We start from the raw sequence: 27,566 nt of genomic DNA on the forward strand, positions 1-27,566 counted from the left end.
AGAGAGAGAGAGAGAGAGAGAGAGAGAGAGAGAGAGAGAGAGAGAGAAGAAAAAATGGATGGCGCAAGCGATTCGCGTGAATCGAGGAAATTTCTAGAAGACAATCAAAGTGTGAACAGCCGATGACAGCACGTGATTGTTTATTTATTTATACTATGCTCGATTGTTGTTTTCTTTTCTCTATGCTTTGTTGTTTGCTGAGCTCGCCTGTTTTGTTTTTATCTTCGCTGTCGCCGCGCCACACTCCGTGTATTGATTTATATTTCTGTTTTAATTGTGTCTCCAGATTACGTAATGTCGAGTTCAAGCAATTGATTTTTTTCCGTGTTTGTTCATTTTATCGAACAGTTTATTGCACAGTACATTCATTTATTGGCGTGTGTTGCTGTGACACTTGCTTTTATCGCTAGCATTACACAAAATGTGTGTGTGTACGTATGGCATTCATGTCATTGATCGTTAATTTTACTAATTTCCAAATTGTTGCATTTGTCATCACGCCCAACGAAATGTCCGTTGACACAACACCTACCAATTGATTTACATAGTGACAAATGATATGTCATCTTCTATTGCAGCACATTCTGTGAGCACGATAGTCCAAATCTAAAGTGGAGCTTGTAATTTAGAAGGTGATGTTGGTTTAGATACTTTGCAAATGAACCAATTTTGACAAAAGACGTCAACGGATCAATTTGATTGAACGAAAGTACATGTTTGCTCAATTTTTATGCGTTGCTCAAACATTTGCTCACATTGCTCATTTAATTTGTTATTAAATGGCGCCAAAAAAAGAGCGGAAAACATGTGGTGATCACCAGAGATTGTTTGATCAACATTACATTGAATCGAAAAAAAGTGAAACTAAAGGAATACTTTCGTCGCAAAAAGAAATTCTTTCTTTCATTATCATTATCATGTATGTCTGTTGACATAGAAAAATCATATCGAACAAAAGCAAAAAATATTTACTCTCAAAATATTGACATTGCCAATAAACGGTATCATAGTGCCAACATTGTTTGAGGAAGATGATGATCACGTCAATGGGAAGGAAAACACAGACATTTAATGATGTAAAACGGTTTGGCTGTTGTTTTTCCTACTGACCACAACAAATTGGTGAGATTATTGAACTGTTTGTGTGCTCACAACTCGATTAGTTGACATTTCGTGGTCCACAGCCCACAACGAGAGACACAAACATACCGAACCGACATCATCTGTAACAGTAGAGAGACAACTTTGTTACTGGCGAAACGAAAAGTAGCAGAAGAAAAATAAAACACCACTCCGTTTCTACCAAACGAACGCTCGAACAAAGTGAAGGAAAGAAGAGAGGAAAAAATATACGACACAGCCGAAAAAAAATGGGAACAATGAACGCTGAGCTCACGCCAAGCAATTCGATTCAACGAACGTTCAGAGCTCTTACATTGAAAAATGAAAGTTTTTTTTTTCAAGTATATGAACCGCTACGTTTACACGATACACTCTCGGAACGTGTACATTTAACATGGTGTGTAGCGCATACAAGACAAATACTGGCATGCACAGTACTGGATGTTGTGTGTATTTTTTTCAGCTCTGTCTTTCTCTCTCACTCTCTACCTTTTCAGTAACTGGAATCAACGAGGCTGTTCGTTTCATAGCTAGTTGTTGTTTTCATTCTCTTTCTCGCTCTCTCTCTCTCTCTCTCTCTCTCTCTCTCTCTCTCTCTCTCTCTAACTCGTTGCATTCAATTTTGTTCATTTAATTTACCGTTTTGGTTTTCGCCCAGGTAAATAACCTCCAAATGCGTTTGTCGATTAGATAGATTCGTGACCGTCCCTGTTCACAAGTTGCATGTATCGCTTTGCTGTGTAAGCTTTTGTCTAGGCTGTGCACTTAATGCAGCTATTGCGGTTATGCTTTGTACTAAGCTCAATAGGAGGCTACTGTTACTGGAGGTTAAGTGTGGAATGTGCCTGTGTGTGTGCCATATCGTCAATCGCATTTCGATGGATAATAAAGTAGTTCACCCTACGACAGAATAGCATTGCTATTTTTATGCGAATACCGCGTAAATGACATTATTTTTATTTCACATATTCCCATAGCCTATTAATAGAAACAGTCGGCGACAACGATTCTGTTTCCTTTTCAGCCTCAATATGCTTTTGCACTATATTTTTTCTTCTTCCTTTCACCCTGAACACAAAAGTATGAAAGAAATGAGAGAGAAAAAAACGATACTGCGTTCGCCAAATTGTTCGAATAACATCAAGTGTCCACTTGAAAAATTCATGAATCAGATCACGCGTGCCATTTTCCTGTTGTCCCAATAAAATATATAAGCGAACACACAGTTGGGCGTACGTACAGGAAAATCATACCGTTTCATATTAATCAACACGTATCTATGGTTTTTGGCCATTGATTTGATTCGATCAATGCAACAATATAATTTATTGAAGATACTGAACTCAGAACGATCAATTCAGAGCGATTTTTGAATTGTTTAATAAAAACGTGATTGCCGCGGTTTTGTCGATTAAGCAATGAAAACAGCAGCAACCATCGGGAGAGAAAAAAAATAGAGCAAAATATGAAAAACAACAACGATTGAAAGAAGACGAAAAACAATGAGCCTCGAAATCTATTAAAGATTCAGTGATTCAATCGAATTGTACAAACTGTGGCGGTTACGAACACAGTTCGGACCAAGTAATATCAAATATTTTATTCTGACTTTATGCCATCCAATTTGAAATGGGCTTGAACACATTCAATATATTTATATAGTATATTAAACTGACATCAAAAAGTAAAAGCTAACGATAAATTGGATTCGGCGATGAGGAGAAGAGAGACGGAAAGAGGCGACAGGGAGAGACAAAAAAAAAACGAATTGACGACGGCACATACACAGAAGCCCCAGTGTGCGTACACACAGCTAAAAAGTCATACAGAAATAAAAATGACGAATAAAATTATAGACGAATGAAAAAAACGACGACGACGACGACGAAAAAAAAACAGAAGTATAGAGAGAAAAACTGAAAAAAAATATTGCAGCAAATGGCAACAACAAAATCATTCGAAGCCAGATCCAAATACATTTGCGTTGAACGTTTATTACGAAAACGAATTTTTCGTCATGAACTAGATACAGTTTGTTAGTCTTTCCACCTATTTTGTGTGTATCTTTTTTTTTGTGTGTGTTTAGTGAGCGGGCATATCGTCGAGAGAGCCATTGCTACTGCGGCGGCCGTTTACAATCGGCTCACAGCAGTGGAATCGTTGAGATTTTCAGACGATTCACTACGCGAAACTACGTTGTGTGTGTGTGTGTGTGTGTTTGTGTATTTATGTGATTGCTGTCGCCGATTTGTATTTGTGTCGTGCAAATTAAGCTGTTGTGTTGGTGTTTTCATTGCCTCGGAATGAATTTTTTTCTTCTGTTTCTGATCATAACTTTGTACGAATCCACACATAAATGTCGAAGTAGACATAGCGATTTAAGCTAAACAGCCATACTCGCCAAGTGGAATGAGTCAAAAAGTTTTTGCTTTGAATATGAACGCGTTGTGCGCGCACCCGCGAATGATCCGCAAACATTAGAATTGATAATTTAGCACAAATACATACTCATAACACACAATGAGCGTATTCGAACTCATAGTCGGACATAGAGCATGGCCATATTTTTTTTTGGAAACTTTGCAACATACACAATCAAAATATGGATTGTTAGCGAGTTGTGTTTTTTCTCAATGGATTCAAACGATATTGAACGGTTACGCATTTTATTATGCATAAGTTCAATTATTATAGCTGAGAAATGAAATCAAATCGAAATGAAAAGACCCCGAAAAATTGAACAATTTGAAAGCGACGGCTTCACATTAACAAGCTAAAATAAAAGCTGTTTCTAGTTTTATGTTCACCACTGTCAAGTATCTGATCACAAAATGAGTTCATTTTTTTATGCGCTTTTTTCTCTTCAAACGGATTTCAAGTACTTTTTTTCTGTTACTTTTGTTGTTGTTGTTGTTGTTGTTGTTGTGGCTTTGATGAACGAACAAATGAAAAAAATGTATTATAAAAATGGGTCCATGGAAATTCGTAGCTCTTGACACTTTAATATATTGCATCAGTTGGCATGAAATGAAGCAGCACACGCTCAATGTTCAATTTCAATGAAGGAAACATGATTCACCTCTAAAAATTCAATGTGTAGAAAGTTGTTCAACTCAATTATATGTATGCTTGACATTTTCGGGTGATTAGTCAGATGTTTGAGTATGCTTCGTTCAGTGTACTGTGTATATTTGTCACATACAATTTTATTATTATTTATACTTTTACTTGTGTGCTTGAGTGCGATTGCACAATAAACTGAATTTACTTTCATGACCAAACGAAACAGTTCAATACCGCATAAGAATACCATTTCCATGTTATTATTTTGTCTTTTTTCACAAGACCATAAAGACCGAATGAAGCGAACATGGCATGGGAGCACTCGGTCGAGCGTGCACAGCACACGTACACACGCACCGTCGTTTGGTTCCGTGTTGTGTGTGTGCGCGCGCGACAATTTCTCAATAAGCATGCGTACATAATGCATATATTTACATTTCGAATGTTGCGCTGCTTTTTCTAATTTTTATATGTTTTCATTTTCGGTGTTTTGCTTTGTGAATGATTGTGACAAAACCGACACACACACACACACATATCATCCTCATCATCATTATCATCATTGCATGGTTTATTGCTTAATTTTTGTTGTCATATAATTTTGGTGTTATACGTGTGGTTATGCATCGTCAATAGGATGGCAAATTAGCGAATGTGCAAACAATGATTGTTATATCATTAGATGTGGTTGAAATAGGCTCTCATCGAAATGATGATGATGCTGCTGTTGTTGCTGTTGTGACTGTTGTTGCTCTCATATGCTAAATTTTCACGAACAAAAGCAAAGAAATGAAATGAGATATGAGCAACTGTGATCTGTATAAAGTTGCCGGCGTCACCTCTCTTTCTCTTTCTCCTCTATCCTCTTCATTTCACATAAAATAGATACATACATAGTCATCCAGGCATAATTTCAATATTCACATACATGTATGCACATAGATAGATAGATAGATAGATAGATAGATTGATAGATAGATAGATAGATATTCCATTTTGAGCGGTCACGCAATTGTACAGCACAAGTCAATGATCTCAAATTTGGATTAAGGACACTTGGATGAACAACGATCAACTGAAAACGTCAAAAATGGGCGCGTGCGCCATATGTGTTGCTTATGAATATGTGAAGTAACCGTATATTCAATTGTAATTTTTCTTCTGGGGCAAATGTTTGTCTCGCGCACTTTCATCGCTTCGTTCGCTTTTGATGCTACTACTGCTGCTGTAGCTTCGTTCGACTACTTTTTTTTTTCTTTCTTTCTCTCATTTACTCTGCTTGTGAGCATGTGGAAAATTGTGTTAAGGATATATCAATGAAATCCATATAATACTGTGTCCTTTAGAAATCGCGCGACTTTGCGATTTGTTCACAATTACTCTGTGCTTCATTGCACACTTATCATTTTATATGCTTAAAAAACACATTTGTGTCCGCATAATCATTTTAAAGGCCAACAGTGAGAGAGAAAAAGTTGTCCGAGTATAGAAGGAAAATGTTAACATTTTCCCTCTATACTCGAACGGTGTATGGTGAGAGTAAAAATGTTGTTGAAAATTTACAACAATTTTGCTGCATTGAAGAAGAAAAAACCAAACAATCCATACATCTATCTCTTTTTCTCTTGCGCTTATTTCATGGAAATCATTCATTCCCGATTTGTCTTTTTCTCTAACTCGCCAGCAACAGTAGTTCAAAGACTCGAGGGAGAGAGCGCGAGTGGGAACGAGAGAGAGAGAGATGAACACGCTCATTTGAATGCTTTGAGACGTTTATACGAAAGGAATAAATAAATAAAGAGTTAGCGAGTGAGCGAGTTACATTGGCGCTGCCCTGAATAGAGTTCAAATTGATTGTGACCTAGTTACGCGGTCAACGAACCTCAGTTTGTTCGGCTTGCGGGAGCACAGCAATTTATATACAATTTTATTAGCGCTCGTTTCACATACAAAAACACACACACACACACATTCACAGCGAGAGAGACACAAGCGTTCATATGGAGAGACATATTCATAGCAAGAGCGCGCGAGACTGAAGCACGAATTTAATCGCTTCGTTTCGCTTGCACTCACTTGACGACCACGGTGTTCTGTCTCATGTCGATGTGCGCGCGTGTATGTATGTGTGTGTGTGTGTGTATGTATGTATGAGTTTTGGGTTCACCAACATTGGATGTGTTGGCTGAGAAAGAGAGAGTGGTTTCTTTTTTTTCTCTATCCCCCCATTCAGCATGGGTATTTGTTAGTGTCATTGCTTTAGACTATGGATCAACAGTGAAGTAACCGTACGAGTGTTTCGAGTCGTATGCGCGCACATATTGATATGTATGTACAAAGCAAATTTCCACTCGAACTCAAATCTAAACCAAACGTCTAAAGATACGTTGTTGTCGTCGTTGTTGCTTTTTTTTCTCTTTGAAAAACTATTACTGCGCTGATTATGCAATGTGCTTCTGTAATATGACCGAAGAAGTAAATATTTGATGAAGCGAAGAGAGAAAAAAGTAGAAACAGCAGCAGCAGCAGCTACCAAATGTTTAGCTTGAGAGAGTGAGCGAATCGTGTGATATTCACGCTATGGTGTTATGTGTGCGAAGTCACATGTAGTCACACATAACGCACGTATTGCACATTTTAAAACACATAGATTACACATTTTTTCTCTCTATATACACATCTATAAAATTATAGGAATCACTTTCCATTGCGCACGCTTGCTGCTACTGGCTATTGCGAGCGCTTGTATATAAATTCTTTTGCTCGTTACCTCACTTCAGCACATATACCATTTTGGTGTTTCATATCAAAACTTAAAATTGTGCGAACTCTATGTGCGCGCTTATACATACGCTCACGTATTTAACTATAGCGCTACCAACTATAAAAGTGCTTAAAATCCGCATGTGCTTCTATTTTCTGCTACTTGCGATTTATATCGTTTTGCATCGCAATGCATTTGAGATTTAAGCGCGCTCCGAGTGTAAATGACCTTTAGCTCTGAAGGTTCGAATGTAGAACGGTGGTTCGCCCCGTCATCGTTTGCGCTCAATTCGACCGGTACACGGTGTATGTGTGCATTTTAATTTGCTGCAATATTGAATTAATCACATTTGATGCAGTTGATTGAGGGTGATACAGATATGCACTTTATGCATTTGATGTGTTTCAAAACGATTTCACAATTTATTACAAGTTGATTATTCGTATGTCTCCGAAAAATATGGAGCAAGATTGATTTCTTACTCGAATTGAATAGAAAATAGTAAAATAAAAAATTGACTTACCGTCTCGGCTCATTCCGACTGCAATACATTTCTTTAGGCGACAATACTGACAACGGTTACGATTGATGCGCAGAATGCTGCATTGTTGGTTTTTCGTGCATGGACGATATTGAATCTTTTGTTGTATGGATCGTCTGAAAAATCCCTGTTTATCGAATAACGTGATGGTGGAGAAAAGAAAATAATTCAAAATTAATCATGTGAACTAGGTTTGAAAAAGGATATCCGAAAAGTGGAAAATCATAAACAAAAAAAAACACTCTAATTACATTTGAAAATTGATCGATCGGTTACAACGGATTAAATTGAAAAGGAAAAAAAGAAAACAATGTGTTCATAATTAATCAGTTTGTATGCTGCTCGCAATAGAGATCAAAACACAAAGTCCCATTAACATTTCAGTGTATATGCGTGCAAAAGTATCATCGTATATATATCTTTGCTCGTTTCGCATATCGAATAGTGTATGCACCACTGGCTGCTGAGTACACCCAGAGCGCATACCATATGATTTTACTCTCCAGCCACCCACTCAGTACAGCTACCGAATGAATGTGTCGAGAGTGCGACGACCATACAAGTGCTCTTCCAACAGAATCATGATAAGAACACAACCAATGATAACTGCATGTGTTCAACATTGTTGTGTAGAAGTGAACGAACGAATGAAAGAAAAAAAAGTGTGCACATTGTGCACGCAAATCGTTGCAAAAGCTACGCGATGCGTACGATGCAAGCGAATGGGTAGAGAGAGAGAGCAAAGAACCAAAATCGCAAAGGCAATGCAATTCGTTGAATGCGCTCGCGAATACATTAACATTTCCTTATTGGGCCACTAGGGTTCTACGTACGTTCATCACGTTGCTTCTACGTGTGTGGATTCATCTAATGCAAATACTCGCTGGCCGCACTGTTGCTGTTTGCTGCCAAACATGTTCTGAACGTTGTTGGCAAACGTTAGCGTGTGTGTGTTCAATCCACACACTACCGATCAGCGCACACACACTGCCGTCCATGTGCTCATGGGCTGCTATGTATTCGTGTGCGCTTTGTACAAACACAAAACTTTGCTACATATGGATGTTGTACGCTTATGTGTATAGAATAAGTTCGCTCGCGAAAGGTTGAACGACCTCGCTGCAAGCTTTCAGACTCGGATTGGGTCAAAAGGTGAATGCAGTTCATTAGACTCTTAAACCATTCTATCATGTGCGAGCATAAGCGCATGGCTATGCGAAAGCAAAAAAAAACGCAATTTGCAAGCTCAGTTTCAGGTCCATCCAGTCAGCCAAAATATGCATGCTTTGATAATGATATCTATCGTCATAACAATTAATCGGACGGATTTTTTATTACGAGTTGTCAATGCCCTAATACTCATCTCTTATACTTTATTTAGTTTTTTTTTTAAATTTTTTTTTTCTCTTATTGAACGAATCAGTCGAAATTAACAGAAAAAAGAGAAGACGCAAGACAACATCAAATACTTTTAATTTTTCTCTCTGTGTCAATTTGTTGAATTTTCATGAGTTAAATTTAAGCTAACATTGAATAATTCAAAATCGTCAAAAAATAATAACATCAAATCTATCGGAATCGATCAAATCGTCTATTCAAAGCAAATATAATATGACAATAAAATGTTTGCTGGAAATTTTGTTCGCTACCACATTAGTTTTCGATTTTATTAGCGAAGCAATTTGAAATGGTTTCCTCCGACAAAATGGAAAAGTTTCAAGCAAGAAAAGTGTGTAGGTATGATGTGCAAACGAAATAAAATGAATCAAAAAATGGATAAGCAAAGAAACGAAAACATTGAAATGATTTCTTCCCCTATCAATAATGAAATAAATATGGTTAGCTGAATTGGAGTGTGTGTTTTTTTCTTCTTCTATCGTTTGACGGTCTCTTAACCAGAGCTATAGAGCAAATATTGTCTTCGATGTTTGTGTGTATGTGTGATATACAACTTACGTCTTGTTCAGAAAGGTTTTCATCGAATTTTTTACACAATTCGCTGATATTTTCCGGACAATCGCTATCACAACCCGAATCGGTGCCATTGTTCTGTCCGCTATGGAAACTCTTGTGCTTCTTTGTTGATGTGCCAGTGTGGTGATGGTGATTTTCATGCAGTTCATCATCGTCGTCTCCATCGTTGCTGGCACGTCGCCATGTATTATAGCATTCGCAAATGTTTGAATTTTCATCGTTTTCGCCGTTATCATCGCTGATGTCATCGCCAGCATCATATTCGCCATCATTGTTGTTACTTTGTCTAAACCGATGATTGGAATGATCAGAGATTTAAGATACAATCCATCGATTGGATGTGAGACCAAACGCACAACCAATTGCCGCAATTGTTCAGTCAGTCTATCAGTCTGAAGAGGTATCCGGAGTGTGTGTGCGCTTGCTTTGGCGGCGATGAGGTGATTTGATCCTGAATATCCGTGTATTATCAATCAAAGTGGATTTCAATTGATCAATATACACCCTGCGCGCTTCTGCCCTAACACACAGACACACACACACACATACGTCCGCACCAGTTACTTGACTGTCCAATTCGCGGTAATTGAGAGCGGGCCACAAATCATGTCGAAGAAGAGTCTTGCTGCATCGCTGATCAAACACTTACATGTTCAGGTTAATTGTGGGTACGGTTGGTACTGTAACGGTGGTAATTCGATCCATTGCATCATCGTCCATCTTAATATTTTGTGACTGATGCCATTCCCGTGCAATTCTCGTTTTCTTCCATGGGCATATGATTTCCGCTTCGCTGGCATTACTACTGGCACTACTATTACTATTGCAGCCCATCTCCTCATCGCTACTCTTATCCATATCACAATGTGTATTGATAGTATTTAGATGCTTATTTCGCTTACGATGATAATTGTTTTGTTGGTTAGTCTGATTCACTAGTAGCATAGTTGTTGTTTTTGTAAACGATTGTGGTACCGTTGTGTCTGTTGTGTTTGTCGTCGTCGCTATCGTCGCGGTTGTTGTCGATGTATTCGATGGGATTGGTGCCGATTCTAAAATTTTCACTAAAGCACTATGCGTCTCTTTTAATTGACTGCTCTTACCACTACTACTATTCAATTGCGAGGAAAAGTCTCGAAACGGTGGAGACATATTTTGGACGGACGCCGACTTGAGGCAGTCGGTCGTCATCATCATAGAACACATTTGGCTATTAGTACCACAATTGAACTCATTCTGTTGCTGTTGCTGCTGTTGTTGTTGTTGCTGATGTTGCTGCTGATATATTGATGGCAACATAATCACTTTATTTTGTTTTGCCCTTTTTTCCTCTTTCTACTTTGCAGTCAAACGACGAGAAATAATTGTATTTTTTTCAAACTTCTTTTGCTTTTCTTTTTTAAATTCGAACACGTCTAGTGTTAGCTAAGGATTATTTTGTGCTTGGGCGGTAACTCTACGAAATGCGATCACTTATTCAGTCAACATAAACTGACAAATCCAGAATACGCAGGATATTGCCTAACAATTTCTTATTACTTTGAACGCGGCGGTCGCGATTGATTTTGAATTCGGCAAAACAATCGAAATATCTAGATAATTTGTTTAGTATTACTTGTTATTCGATGGGAGAAGAGGAGAATCGGTGCACGAAACCACAACAATTCGATGTTGAAATGATATTCGCGCGGTTTTTCCGTTTTTGTGAACACTTTACTGGTACTTGATGAATTTTTGTCAGATTTTTCGGTTGTTATTTTCCTTTTTAAATACACTTGATCAACGCCACGATATTGTGATTTTCTTTTACTCTTGATATTTTGAACAGTGCAACGACTTTTTGACTATATATTTTTCATTTCTTTTTTAAACAAAAATCAGATTCATTCTTTTCTTTTTGATCACTGAGAGAAAAAAAATTGTCTTTTTTTCTGGTTATAATATTTTTTTTCTTCTTATATCACTCAGATGCCGTCGTTTATTGTATTACAATTAATTGCTATGGTTTTTTGTTTGTTTTATTGAATGTTAGTGATGTGAGATTTTGGCTAATGTGTGAATGAACAAACGACGTATATGAACCACGGAACGAAATAAACAGACATTTATTTCATGTACGCGCTCAACCAGAGTTCATTTACGAATGTTACAAACGGCTAACTGTTTGCGTTCAATCAAGTTACAGTCAGGTCTCTCTCGTCGCTGCTAGACAAACCGAACGCTGTGTAAAAGCGAGCGTTTCCAATGTGATCACACGCATACATGCAAACGCTTCACATTAGCGCGCATACATACCATCAATTTGATATGAAGCGAATGGCCGAAGCGTTTGCTAGAAGGCTATATATGCGCTTGGCGCGTATACACTGGTGAGATTGTGTGAGTGCCTACATGTGCTTCTCGCAGCATTCTATCTCTGTTCGATGGAATGACCGTACTCGCTCGCACCACAAGCCGCACAACGCTGGTTGGCTGTGCTGTTGCCATTCATTCTGGCACAGTGGCGCACAAAACGAGACGCAACGATATGTACGGATGATGAGAGTTATGTAAAAGCTTTGCATTCGTTTTGAGTAGGTGACTGTGTTTTCGTACATATGCGATATTATTCCTAGTAGCCCTCTTTTCGCGCTTAATATTTCGCTCCAATCACTTTTGCACTGAAACTATTACGAAGGAATAGAGAGAGAGAGAGAGAGAGAGAGAGAGAAGAAAACTCATGCCTTTATTATTTGTCATCATCGGTTTGTGTGGCAATTTCTAATCTCAGCCAGTTCATTGCTCCTTTTTGCCAACCTGATCAATTCTCTAACATTATTATCATTTTGAATGGGCAAAGAGTGATAAAAAGTGAGAGAATTGTGCGCTTACAAACGAAATTTGTATAGGACATTTTTGATTCTTGATAAGACATTTGCAATCAAAGGAAATTCACTTCGATGATGTCTACTTTTCCTCATCTTCTTCTTCACAAATGATAAATTTCATCCCTGGTTTCTAATGGTGCTCAAATTTCATACAATATTTTCCTTTAATTTTTTTTTCTTCATCCCTCTCTCTATCGTTTTACGTCATACACACAGACACACACTTTTTGCATGTGGAATACAGTGCACGGGGAGAGCGAAGTATAACAAATTTTTGCCTCGCCACAAAGTACAATGTATAGACACTGCGCTCAGCGCGAACGTTCGTTCATTTGTTAGTTCAATGAACTCGCTAAGTCAGTGTCGATTCCAAATATCTATACACACAGTCACACTCATACATAGAAAAGCGCAGCCCTAAACTCACTTACAAACACACATCGATATCGAGATAGAGCGAGCGAGCGAGCGAGTGAGTGATGGAGAGAAGGAGAATGAAAGAGAGACGATGAGCCATACCAGGCGATTTGTTCGCACTGTATTCGTACATGGAGTCTCTGTTGTACATAAATTACGGGAGCCATAAGCGTTGAACAAAATATTTTGTCATTCATTTATACGGATGACTGTTATATATTCAACCATATCTATTCCTTTCGGTTTCATAGTGTTCGCTCTATCGCTTGAGTATGCTTCGTTATTAGTTGGTGTATCCCACTCACTCCTGTGTCCATGCAATGAACCCAATCGGATGAAATTTGAGAATTTTCCCTCGAAAAATTGAACCCGAAGAAGGAGCATATCATTGTCTTGATTTGCAATGAACCGTGTTATTTATATAAATATATGTGTGTATTGATATTCCGTTTGTTGAGAAGAAAAAAAATATGCAGTATGCATCATGCATGCTGTTTGAAAGATGCATGAAACGAAAAAAAAAAATTGTTGTAGCTGATCATGGTCGATTGTTGATTGGTTCTACTCGCATTGACTTCTTCTCGATTCGAACGGTCTAGCAAAGTAGCCGTGCACGCACACGCACATAGCGCTCGAGCGCACAATATGCAACCATTTCGTTGCAATTCGTCGAAGAATTGTCTAACATTTTTCTTTCTGCTTTCATCGCACATACATAATACATTATGAAAAGCAAAATCAAAAAGAAAAACAAACACACCGCGTGTTAAGACGCACGTTCGCACAACAATTTGTAGCAGAAACAGCAACAGCTCCGTAAATGAGTGAGTTATATAATTGAATGCTGCACAATTTTCAATTTTAACTCGTTTGTAATAAATTTAATGATTGCCTTGTCTTTCGTCCCGGTTTTGTATTATTATACTTGTACATATTTTTTTTGTATTCGCTCTCTCCTTCTCTCTCTCTCTCTGTCCATATTTTAATGTTTATTTTCACCATTTTTCCCTCTTCTTCTTCTTCTCGCGTTCGATGGTGCCGCAAGAAAATATGCGTGATAAATGCGATTATTGTCGTTTCAATATACTATAATAATTCAATAGGAAATTCCGTCGATTTTTGCATTTACAAATGTAAATTTCTTCGTTTTGCACATTGTTGTCAATCATAGGCACGCATATATGTGCGGAACCGACAAAAAAGTGCGTGCATGGCATATATATCATGGCAATGCCTCTTGTTTTTGTATGAAATGGTCATTTTGGTCCGATTTTCATCATCACATCCGGATGAATTGTTTTTTTCTTATTTTCATTTTATTTCATTATTATTTACTGTGTGTATGCGATGCAAAAGAAAAAGCGAGCGGCCTTTCACTTTGGCCAACCACGAACCATTTGAACTCGATTCAATGTCCAAAAATCATAATGATTCGTAGGGTCATTGATATGATTTTCGCTAGTTTTGTTTCTCTTTCTATGCAAAGCCAAAATGAAATGACCACCGGATTTCGGATCAATCATATGACGGCTCAACGAATCTATATAACCATTTCTTTCTTGTGCTCTCTGCGCTTTCGGCCCGATGTAATTCAGAAGTGACTTTTCTCTTTCGATTTATTTCTCTTTTTTTTTCTTCTTTCGTTGGGCTTTTTTTCTCTCTCCGTCCGTTTGTGTCGCTTTGTTTTCGAATTTTTATAGTGCAAATATTGAGTGGATTTCATTGTGTACGATTATACTTTATGTAAGTGTGCCCTCGGAATAGGTATGAAATATCGTGCTGTATGTTGAACGGCCCAGTTTCAGGTCAACTACCTTCAACTGCGAATATAATGAAAAACGAAGAGCAAAACGAAACGAAACGAAAAAAAAAATAAGAAAAAAATGAACGAACAAAACGCCAACAACAATAACATTAGCCAGCTCTCTTTCGTTCGTTCATCGGTTTGTACGTTCAAGAGCTAACGCGCGCACGTTCCCGAGCTAGCGATGTGACGGCGATTTTGAACAATTTAACGCACAACGTGCTACACATTCATATTGTACAGAGTACGCGCGCGCATATGCACATCGTTCTCATTGAACAAAATTTACACATTCAACAAAAAGCCACCGAGCAAAGCAAAGCACAGCACAGAAGACAGAAAAAACGACGACAACGACGACGACGACGCGCTTTCACAACTCTCGACGAACTCTGGGTGTCCCATGCAAAAATTCCGTCATTACATTCGCTGCAATGGAATTGATGACGAACATTTGATTTTTAAACGGGGACACACGGTCGTCGTCGTCGTCGTAATCGCGCCGAGCAGCAGCAACTGCCACTCATACTCGCTCACTCAGCTGCGAATAGATTGAAAGACGAAGCATTAAAATGCGTGCAATCAATTAGTGTTGCGGTACGATTCGAATGAAATGAAAAACTGATTGAAAAGTGTTGAGTTATTGCGTATGCTTTTTAGCATTGAATGTGTATGAGTTGAAGTCATTGATTAGCGTCTATTCAGAAGAGAAGAGAGAAAAAGAGCATATATTATGTTCGAATGCTAGCAGCAGCACCAGTAGCAATAGCACTCGACTTGAATTGCTTGAATGAATATGGAAATAAAAGTGAGAGGAATTCAGTTCGATGCGATCTTATCGATGCGATAAGCGCTCAAGTTTTATTTTTAAATTCAATGAGCTGTCGATTCTTCTTCTGACTGTCAATCAATTGAATTTTATCAGAATTCAAAGCATTTTTAAATACCCAAATTCGATTGAAATCAATCGGCGCATCTATTTTGTAAATTTCATTCCATATTGATAATTGTTTCGATTCAACGCCAAAATTGAGCACACACAAACAAATCATATCAGCCCAATTAATTCCATTTTATCACCATTTATTGCCAAATGTGATACGCCAAAGGAAACGAAGAGAAAAAAAAACGTCGACCTGTGCCGAGATTGTTATGCTCCCACAAAAATGTTGTGTCTCATTTTATTTCGAAGAAATGCTGTCACCCAGCATTTTCTGACACATCGAACTCTATTGCAAATATTGAGTGTGTACGAACGAAGCAAGCAAGTGAGCAAAAGAAAAATACGGGGCTTTTGCATCATCATACACACGAAGTGCACTGCACTCTGTGTGCGATTCTGTCTCTGTCACACTCTTGAGTGCGCGCGAACAAACGACAGTGTGTGTGTACATAGAGAAGGCCCCGTGTGCGCGCACATAGTACACATTGTCTAATGCTATGTGCATTAGATAGACAGTGGTGGAGAGCAAGAGAGCGAGAGCATGTGTTGTAGAACCTTCAAGGAAAAATCGAAGTCAAGTCAGTTCGTTGACCTAAATAAATTCCATTGGCTTATGTGTGCAGTGCCGCTGCTGCTGCTAGCTACAGACTGAGTTGAAGTCCCTAGTGAAAATCAGTGATGAACAAATGACTGACGATTTTTGATTGTGCGCTCTCAAATTACCATGTTTTACACAACAATTTGTAACTTTTCCCAACCGTTCAGCTCAGTTCAACTGTGGCTGGTGATTTTTTTCTCTCTTTTTCACTCTTTTTAATTGATAAACGAGCTTTTTTCGGAGTTGATGAGAACATCAAGAACGAAAACAGAAAAAAAAATAGAGACATGGAAGGCTATGCGTGATTGGCCAAGTTCTAAACGCTATTGAATCGATGCCAAATGATAAAATGTTCTTTTGGCAACGCATTCGGAAGTATGTATGTAAAAATTGTTGTCAATCTTTGGCCGGGCCATGTTCATGCTAATCTTGGCTTTTAATACGGTTCGTTTTGTGGTGCATAGACAAAGTTTCTACGGCAAACGGCGAAAATGTCGGTTATCTCGGCGAAAAATGTTGAGGTTCAAGTGGATTTCAAATAATTACAATATGGAATGTGAATTTACAGTGATTCGATTGAGTGCATGGAAGTTTTGAACATGAGCACTGATCGAGACTTGCATACTTGATATTGCATGTTCGAAAAACAGCACCGCGAACAAACAACTAAAAAAGACGCACATACAACAATGTGCATTGTGTGGTTCTAAGCTATGTCGTTCTATATGCAACGATATTCGCGCGCATGTGAGTTTAGTTCTTTTCTTCGTTTCGTTCTCTCTCTCTCTCTCTCTCTCTCTCTCTCCCGTTCGCCTTCGTATTTGCCCGGTCATTTGATGCGAATGCATGTACAACTGTGCAAATTCAAGTTGAATTGCAGCGCGCTGCGTTAGTGCTGGATACATTTTCGGCTGAGCATTTATTTTCTCTCTCTCTCTCTCTCTCTCTCTCTCCCTCTCTCTGGTTGTGCAACAGCTCACTCATTCATCGAGCACTGTGTTGGTGAGGTGAACGAACGTTCTGCAACCTTTCTGCATATATATGTATATATACATGTATGTATATATTCTCTGTACAGTTGTCAGTTGCACTATTGTCCTATGTAGTTCGACGTTGCAGTCGTTGCCGTTGCCGTTGCCGTCGTCGTTTTAGTTGCTGCCGCTGCAGCCGTCATCGTTCTTTGCCCGGTCTGACGTAGGATTTTTTTTTCAGTATGAAGAAGCCTATAGTTTTCAATGGAATAAGTTTTAAGCTTCATGTCCTTTGCTTATCGCTTTTATGTCTCTTTATCTATCTCTCTGTCGCTGGATGATTTATTTTGATCAGGCAATAATAAAGAAAATCAAAAATATAGTATCTCCTATAATCGCCTTAGGCATGTTAATTTTGCTGAGTGATTCAGCATTCAAATGTGTAGATTTTTTGCATTATTTTGCAAGATAAATTTCAAACAATTTTAATCTGTCAGCAGTCGTCAATACAGCACGGAATTTCGGTGAAATTGATTTTCAATATTTTCACATGGATCACATTGCAAATTCATTTCCATTCGATTCAATTCAATTTCCTTCCAATTCTTATTCCGATTGCACACGTTTCGATTGCAAAGTCAATATCCGACAACTTGGAATAACAATCCATGAATTTGGCCACATTTCACTTTGGCCACAATTCACAGTCACACAGCTTTGAATATTTATAGCGTATTTGGAGTTCAAGTCAAAGTGAAAACTTTTAATTAGGCTGTCAATTATGTTTGATGGAACCGATATTTCGGTCAATTCGAATGCGCACGCTGACTTTTGTCCATACCAGGGTAATGCTAATAATCCAGAGAAAAGGTTATAAATAGAGAGAAAACGAAAAAGAAATGAGCAAAAAAAAGAAGAAGAAGAAGAAGAAGGAGAAACAACAAAAAACACACAGCCAAGAAATAGAAAGAAAAAAAGCTAAACGTAAAACCAATGAAATTCTAATATTTTGATGGCGTGCGTTTTGCTACGCCGTATTTCGTGCGAAAAAACGTTGGGCGTATGTGTTCAGTTCAATGAACTAGCTCGACGTTGTTGTTTCGTCGTTGTCGTGCATTTTTTTTCTTTCATTTCATAATATTGCATCGCGATTTGCATCGCGATACATCTTGAGTTTTAGTGTAAGTGAAATGTGTGCCGCTTGAAATAGTATAGAAAAAGCGTAGCGCAGAAGAGAAAAAAAAAGCAGCAAGCAAAAGAAATGACGTCGATCGAATATGTTATATAAAATGCATTTTTTTTCTCTCTGTGTGTTATATAGACCGGGCCCGTGTGTATGAAAGTATCAACGAGGCAAAAATGTATAAAAATGTATACCGTCAATACAGAAAAATCACAGTCGCGCGCTTTACACAACCCAATGTACAGAGCGAATGTGACCGATTCGACGAACATCGCATCACATTGCATTGCATTTGTGCAGTGGAGATATGTGTATCTTCAACACGCCGTAATAATTGTTTAGTTTCGAAAAAGCACGTGAAACATTTTGCTGTCATCAACATTCGTATGGCACGCAACACGTACGTCGTCGTAGTCAATACTACAAGCTGCTGTGAACATGCCTTACGAATGTGAGCCCATTTTTATTTTTCGTTTTTTTTCTCTTTTTTCTTTCATTTTCAAATGTGCGCGCGCTTTTTTCCCCGTTTTCAACAGCACGGGCTGAACTTTGTAAAGCTCATGTAATGCCGATTTATTGGTCTAGGTTCGGCCTATCGCTTCAAATTTTTCGTTTGCTCCGTAAAAATGGCTCCAATTTTCGTTACTTTTTTTTTATTGTTATCTATCGATTTATCGAATATTCAACACACTTCGCACCCATCGAGAGCCCATTTTGTTTTTGGTTTCACTGGCGCTGGGCTGAGACTGTCGAAGGTTCATTGACTTGTGGCACATGCAGCCTGACTCTGTGTGTGCGCATAAACAACGCAACTCTATGTATGCACTTCAATTCGAAAAACATCGATCGAAAACACTTATCATTTGAAGCGTTAATTTGCTTGGCAAATGCAACATAATTTATGACATATAAATCAGAATTATAATTACACACACACACACACATGGACGAAAAATCAAACGAAAAGAAAAAACTAAATCATTTTTCATTGAGGACAAAATTTACATAACGGCAAATGGTGTGCTCGGACATCACACCAGTTGACTCACTCATTATACTTTGCGTTTTTTCTTCTTCCGCGAAACCAGTATTCGATCGCCTGTTTTTAGCAATGAATCACAAAATCTTGCCAAACATTGACTCACTCATGTCTTGAATCATGTTGAAAGCATTTGACGGGGATTTTGTTCGAAAATATACTGGAACTATATATGGTGTAGATTTTTGGGTTTTGGGTGGTGTGGGTGTGAGTGTAAAAAATGAAGCTGGAAGTAAACATTTCTTTCGATTTTTCGTCCCTTTCGATAGATCTAGTTGCTTAGCTGCTCGGGAGCGGTGTGAAAAAGTATATTTTTGAGTTCATGCTGTGCTACGTGCTTCTAGTCACGTACGCATACCCACAAAATGAATGGTGTGTGTGTGGCTTTTCCACGTCAAAGTGTCGATGAAAAATATCTATGACCGGTTTTTCCTAGCATTTTTCCACATTTTCATGCTCGTGAATAGTCTATCGATTTGGATGAGGTAATGCGACTCATTCGACTTGGGCTATGCCGTCCTACAGTTTACTATTAGACTTATGATATTGTTTCAATTTTATTTATTTGTTTTGAGTTTTTCCCATTTTCGAAATCTTTATGTCTTTCTAGCTCGCTCGTTTGCTCACACTGTGTCTCTCGTTCCCACTCTCTGTGCTCGTTGGCTGTGGCGCGAATAGCACATGGCCAATTTCCTTGTTGTATGTGCATATTTTCACGTTGCTAAATACATGTGAATGAACTTTTGATTGAAACATAGACACACAGTGTTGGAAAAAGGTAAACGTCGGTCAAATCGATTTCCATTCGTATCGAACGGGAATGAAAACAAATCAAAAAAACATAACCGATGAGCGATATACGATAAAATATGGGGAAATACTCATGTTTATGACGCTGGAATAAAACATTGATTTGAAATGTGTGGAATAGATGAAAAAAAAAGCAACAAACGAAAAATCCTTTGCAATTTATCGTAATGAAATAATTGAAAAGGCTGTTCACCACACAATCGGGCGACATCATTTTGTCGATTCGTTTGGGCCCAAGTGGCTACTGTTCAAAATCGTTTTAGACGCGTGCAATGCGGTCGCACATTTAGCACGTAGGCTGTTTCTGAAGAAATGCAATGAGAACAAGCGATGAGTACGAATTTATGATTCGAATAAACAGCAACAGCGAATGAAAAGCACGCGAGAGAGAGGGAGAGAGAGAGAGAAAAACCAAATAGAAAATACGCCAATTTGTATTTGTCATCAAATTGAGTTGAAAATGGTTATACAAGCCTAGAATTGAATATAGAGAACGCGTGGTTTTACGACTAGATGACTCGAATCGCAACTCAGTTGCTATGCACAGGCACATTCACACACAGGCACACACACACACACACACACACACACACATATTCTGCTTAGTGCAACGAACGAAAATTCACTTAAAAATAATTGAAATAAATAAAAATGCAACGGCAAAAGTCATTAACCGCAAACCAATAGGTTCATACGATTTTTAAATGGCAACTTGCTCGCTCTCTTTCTCCACTATTTTGGTGAACGATTTATTTCTCTATGTGTATGTATGTATGATTTGCATGCATCTTGCAGCTCGGGCAAAACGTATATATATTCTCTTCGTTTGTTCTTTTGGGATCTAAAACGAGCTAGCTTTAGCAGATGAAGAAAAATAACGAGACGTGCAATTGGTTGGCGCTCTTCTCTAGCCTTATGAACAACAGAGTGAAGAACAAGCTTACTGAGATTACTCTCACATAAGCACGCACATTCGATAGAGTTCACTTCAGTTTATTTCAATTAGGTGTTGCTGTTTGTTTTCGCTTCGTTCCGTTCCATCGCACATTGACAAAATTGATGGATAGACGGAGAGAGAGAGAGAGAGAGAGAGAGAGAGAGAGAGAGAGAGAGAGAGAGAGAGAGAGAGAGAGAGAGAGAGAGAGAGAGAGAGAGAGAGAGAGAGAGAGAGAGAGAGAGAGAGAGAGAGAGAGACGAGGAGAACGGCCCATGCAGCTTTGCTGCACATAGCTCGGTCGTACGGAATGGAAGATTTTGCCGAATGAAATTGTTATATGAACCCATGCTACGATTCGTGATGCTTTCATCTCGGCTGGAGAAACTCTTGCTCTTCGGTGCCGTTGGTTATTTGAGTAATTTATGTGACTTGCAAATTTCGATCAGTAAATTTCTCATCGTCACCATCCACTTTTTTATCCTTTTCAAACTGAAAAATTATATGACAATGAAGTGAACGCAATCGTCTATTGTTTCCATCCCTTAATTGACAGCCACACACACAAAGAGAGAATTCCAATCGAAGTAGGAGTTTGTCACATGCCATTTGAAGTGTTGAATTCATATTCAGCGGACAGTCCCGTGCCAATGCGCGTGCGTCTTTTATTTTTATTCATTCTAATTGATCAAATTATATTTTGCTGCTGATTTAATTTCTTCGCAATGTTGCAGAGCAAGCCATTTCAGATCGGGTCGCTTGAAAGTGGTGTCTTTTCTTTTCGACTCGGTGCGCTTCAATTTTAAAGAGAGACTTGAGAGATATGTATGTACTTGTACATCGACAACTACGTGACGATCCACATCAAGAATAGAAACATTAATAACACTTGATTGAGCACCAGAATTTGGAGCTGCAACATGAATCGCCGTTTCCGTTTCGATCGCGCGCACATACATCTACATGCGTGAGTATGAAACTGAGTAAGTCGAAATTGAACGAACGACACGATATTGATGAGAGAGAGAGAGAGAGAGAGAGAGAGAAATAAATATCAAGCAACAAAACAAATTAGATCTAGAACATTCGAGCACTTTACAAAACGCTTCGTACGTTTTGATTCGTTGAAAATAGACATATATAAATATATGCGTGAGAGAGGCGACAAAACACGTTCTTTTTTTTCTCTCGATTTTGTTACTCAATTTCTAAATATGAAACTTCTATTGAAGCATTTCAATGTAAACAATGGTATCGGCCCCTTTGAAACGAATATAAAAAAAGAGAATGAAATCCATTGATTTTGAGTGATTTCTTTTTCCATTCGCTGATTAGTTTCTGTGTAATCGTGTAAATTAGAATGAAGAAGAAGAAGACAGTCACATCGACCGTTTTGAATCATGTCACCACAATTGAAGCGCATTTGATTACACAATGCATGAATGAAATCGTATCGTTACCTTAGCTTAACATATTTGAATTTGATTTTCTTCCGTGGCTTTAACATTGTGCATAATTAAATAAAAAGCGCTTCGAACGAAGAAACAGAGTAATGTGTTGTGTAACGCGCATTTAGCATACACAAGTATGTTTGGATATCAGGCCAAATGTTCCCTACCAACGATTTCCAAATCGAAAAAGCCCAATTCCGATACAAAAATTTCAATAAAAAAAACGAAGAGAAAAGAATGAGCATTTCCATAAAAGTTACGACGAAATACGAATAAAAACACACTGCATTTATCATAACGAATTTGTATCCCAATGGCGCGAGCGCATAAGTTGTGTTATTGCAAAGCAATCCCAGCCACTTATGAGAAATTGCATTCGAAAAAATGTTGTAAGTCTGAGTCAGTGAACGCGTTGTGAACAGCAGCAGCGAAACAAAACAACCACAACAGCAGCAGCAACGTTTTGAAAACAACACGAAGTATGAGCTGAAATGACTAAAGAAAAATAAAAACAACTCGACAAGAACGTAGCATACAAAGAAGTCAATGACTTCGTAGCAGCGCTTCGCGTTCGGTCAATCGCCGCCGACGACTATGAAATTGAATGAAGGAGAACAAACGAATGAACGAAAGAGAATAAACCAAAGTGAACAACATTCTCGTTGGCCGGGCCATCGAACCAATCGAACGAACGAGCAAGCGAGCGAGCGAGTGAGTGAGCTGAACAGCACGCTCAAGTGGCAACAACCGCCGAGTAGAGCAACACACTACCGAAATGTGTTGGTAAACAATGCTTCTTTCTCTCTGTTGGTCGCGCGCGTCCATAATATGTGTTTTATATTTTCTGATTCACCCATTTCTTTTCGTTACTTTTTTTTGTTTGTTGGTTGTTGTTGCTGCTGCTGCTTTCGTAACATCTTATTCCATTTATTTCGATTCATATGTAAATAATTCAAAGAAGTTTTTCATATTTGTAACACTGTCCATTTTTTTCTTCTCTTCTTCTTTCGTTTGTTTCGGTAATCTCTTCATTCACCGACGAATGACTTGAGTCGATGGTATGTCTGACAGTGGAAAATCCCAGAAATTTGTGCTTAAAACAAGGTTTTTTGTACATTCTTAAGCGAAAAGTTTGTGTCGCAGATGCAGATACACACAGAAAAGTTAAAATTGCATAATTTTTGTGCGCCGATGAATGTAATCGACGGCGCTCAAACCTCAGCGCACACACAACAAACAACCGATACCATTTTTTGTCGCTCAATCTCGTATAAAAACTGCGTTCGAGCCGAAAACCGTGGTTGATGGTGCGATCACACCATCTTTCGCATCTTCTTCTCTGTGGCATTCGTTGAATTTCCAGGTTCAACAAACGCAAACTTCATACGTGCAAATGAACAGATTTTATTGTGCTCTTCGCATTTAATTATTATTCTTCTCTCTGTGTGTCTATGTAATCTGCAGTACGTTCGCACTGTTATTGTTGGAACGGTGTTCCCCGTTTTTCCATCGTTTTTTCTTTTCTTTTCTTTTCATTTACTTCTCTCGGTGGCGTTGCGCTTTTTTTTCTTCTTCTTCTTCTTCTTCATCCTTCATTGTTCATAGCAAAAGTGCGGTATGTTCAACTTGGCTCACGTACCAGTATTTTGTAGAATATTGCCTATACACGCTAAGTACAAACATCAACACAAAACTTTTGCGAAGGAACAAACACGAAATAAAAACACACACACAGAAAATAATAATAATAATGTAATTTGCAAGAACCGATTATTATCTGTATCTCATCCATGCTGTAAATTTGGTCCGTTATTGCTATTTAGTCGTAGGTTGAGTTATATCACAACATATCATACTTTCTTTAATATGCCGAGCGAATAAAAGAGTCGACGTGAGCTACAAGCGAAATAATTCATTTCAATTTAAATTGGCTTTGGCAGTGCTATTTGCTCTTGCGTGTGATTTGATTATGTGCCGCTCACATTTGGACGATTCGTGAAGGATGTAATTGTCGCATTTCACCAGGTCATCTTCGGTGTGAATTGAATAACAAACATTCGATCAAGAGATAATTTATGATTTTTTTCTTCTGTGGATTCTGTTTTTGACCGTAGCACGATGCATTTTGTACGGCACACATCATTTGTGCAAATGAATCGCGAAATTGACGATAAACACATCAGTTTAAGTGAACATGTTCTGACTTAGACTCCATCGACGATCATTTTTCCACTAATGGCGCATTCCACCTGTTTTGGCGCATTCTCTGCCGAAAAAACTCCATGGAACAACAAATTGGGTTCGAAAGAGTAGTTAGTAGGCAACAGCCTGCTGGCATATATCAAAATCATTGCAACAAAAATATACACATGAAAATGCATGCCAATGAAAAGCTTGTTGAAATGTTCATTGCACCGCAAAGAACATAGAAAAGTGCTTCGAACTGAACGAAACTGAAACAGAAAAATCAAACCAACCAACCACATTCATTGGACTATGTGTGTATACTTGTACAAATGCTTGCTCGCTCTCGCGCTCGTTCGCACCATACTTTACGTAATATTTTATTTTTATAATTCGATGTGTGCTGTGTGCATGGCAATGTAAATGCACGATATGCAAGTCAAACGGTTGCACACGTTAGGAATGAAGAGAAGAACAGCGTGAGCGAGAGAACGAATGAGAAGAGTATAAAACAAAATTAGATAGAGCACGTCATCACTAAGCGACTGACGCAGACAATTGCAATTCCAGGCGGCCATTGAATTCATGTGCTCGTAGTGTGTGAGTGAAAAACAATGGGGCTAAAATGCGAGTAGAGAGAAAAAAAAACAACCAAAATGCAACTAATTTTCAGTGTGACCGAATAACGATATTTGCTGCTGCTATTACCGCCATCGCTACTGCCGCTTGCACATGGCTGCCGTGACTTCAATAGTGTGTGTATGTCACAGCGTACATTGCACTTTTGCGCGCAAACGCTGTGCAGGCATTGCATAAAAATAACGCATGCATAAAGTATCTATTAGTTGTTGTTGTTGCTTCGATTTAGCAGTCAAAATTCATTCATTCGGGACACTTTTTTTTCTTGATGAGGTGAAGATGGTGGGGGTTTCGCACATGGAAAAAAACAAACAATTTGACTGTTTAAAGCTTTTGAATTTCGAGAGTTTCAATTTGGTCTTTTTTGTTTGTTTGCATTTTGAAGAGCTGACCGATTTTTAAGGCCAAACCAATGCATTCCATATTGATTATTCGATTAGGCAAATGGGCACACGATCCCAACAATGGTTGCAATGAATCGAATTGAATGAGATATAGAGACACACAGAGGGAGAAACGACGACGACGACGACGACGATGACGATGACGATGACGACGACGACAACAGCAGCAACAATATAATCAAAGCCACTGTGATCATTGACAACGCCTCGGACAGTCGGCATTCGACTCTAATTCGTTGCATTCAATGGCCAAAGTATTCATAAATAACAGTACACGGTTGCATTTGTCTCTGTCTTTACCCAAGCCTTAGTTGCTCTCTTCCAATTCGTAACGAAACGACATGAAATAAAAAAAAAATCCGAATCAAATTCTGTATGCAACGAATACTGTTAGATATCTATTTGTTTCTCTTCTCTTCACTCTTCGCTTCTATCTCGATTCGCATTTTCAAAACTCATATTTGAATCTCATTCGAAGCGAAGGGAAAATAATGAAAAAAGCAACAACAACAACATTAACACTAGCACGGAGCAGCAGCAGCAGAAAAGAATCAGGCGCGCACGCGCGCACTCGTTCGCCTGCACATTATGGAATAGAATGATACACAAATGCACACGAACGAATTTTGTTGATTTAAAAATAGAAAATTTTTGCACAATGCAACGACCTCTTAACTAGTTTCAACTAGAGAGCTTAGAATCGAAGAGTTAAAAATCAAGCTGAAACACTTATGTTTGTGCATTCGTTTGTTTGAATGGGCCTCGTTGCTCCGTTCGTTCGTTCATTCGTTTGTTCGTTACTGTTGCTGCTGTTGTTGTTGTAGCCTCGTAATTTGTATGCATTTGTGTACGTTTTTTTTTTCGAGCTAGCCCATACAGCTAGGCTATATGTATGTGCAATGACATGATTGGCGGTCGTCAACCGTTTGATTTAGTTTCAAATATGGTGCTAGCATTTCGCAAAATATGCAGGCATAATATATATAGCCTAAGCTTATAAATCAAATTGCATTTGAATGCAATAGCAGGCAAACACACACACGCCGTGTGTATGTGACTAAAAAAAACACTTTTTGGTTGATTGTCGCGATCGCGCTCATTTGCTGCTTTTAATTTTCGCATATATTTTATTTCATTCTGCCTCGTTACCATTTGAATAGGCTGCGACCGACAACGACAATAATTTTTTTTTGTTTCCATAATAATATTTTTTTTGCTTCAAAATCAGCTTAGACTTGTGAAACCGAACACTTTTACAGACAATTATTTAGAACTATAAACTGTTTGACGTATGAAATGAAGCATGATGGAAAATCGATGGGTTTTTTTCTCCTACCCAAATGTATTCATCGAAAAAAAAAATTGGTTTGCCGAAAAAAAAGCGGAAGCAAGGATTAGGGAAATGGAAATGTTTGGAAAAAAAGGGCCCATGATTATTATGGATTTGTGTCGTATTTCTTTGTGCTAAAATTTCTTCTAAGCTAATATGTGAATTTTTAACCGTGAAACCAATATACGCTTTCTTTTCATAAATATTTCGTTGGAATGTATGCATTAATGGCCGAAAACGGTGGCGCATTGCTCCCAACGACATCACAATTTGCTGTATGCCCAAAACAAGCTCATCCTGCACGATACAGTATCGTTGATACTATGCTCTCATTACTAAGACACAGAACGATTAAGAGAGCGAGGGCCTCATAAGCCAGATGGATATTCAAATCTTGGCAAATTTGCCGAAATGACTTCGGGTAGGGCGATTTCAATTGTAGATTTTATGTACTTTAATGTAGTGTTTTTACTTTTTTTATGTAGGAACAATTTTTTCGAGTAATCGGCTATCGAAAAACTGTTATAA

General features: G+C 38.3%; 1 protein-coding gene across 3 annotated transcripts in view; it reads right to left on the reverse strand.

The window, feature by feature from the left end:
• Positions 1-27,566, reverse strand: part of LOC129577416 (ecdysone-inducible protein E75) — a 136,403-nt gene that overhangs the window by 42,111 nt on the left and 66,726 nt on the right. For 2 of the 3 annotated variants that reach the window (XM_055464392.1, XM_055464391.1), the window contains exon 3: positions 7,473-7,617. In XM_055464392.1, the coding sequence (XP_055320367.1) occupies positions 7,473-7,617 (145 nt within the window). Of the gene's footprint in view, positions 1-7,472; positions 7,618-9,446; positions 9,751-10,113; positions 13,268-27,566 lie in introns of those variants that run through there. The other variant, XM_055464390.1, reaches the window with a different exon arrangement.

This window comes from Sitodiplosis mosellana, unplaced genomic scaffold, assembly GCF_009176505.1.
Source record: "Sitodiplosis mosellana isolate CC-2019 unplaced genomic scaffold, AAFC_SMos_1.0 Smas_scaffold_6197, whole genome shotgun sequence".
Classification (NCBI taxonomy): Eukaryota; Metazoa; Arthropoda; class Insecta; order Diptera; family Cecidomyiidae; genus Sitodiplosis; species Sitodiplosis mosellana.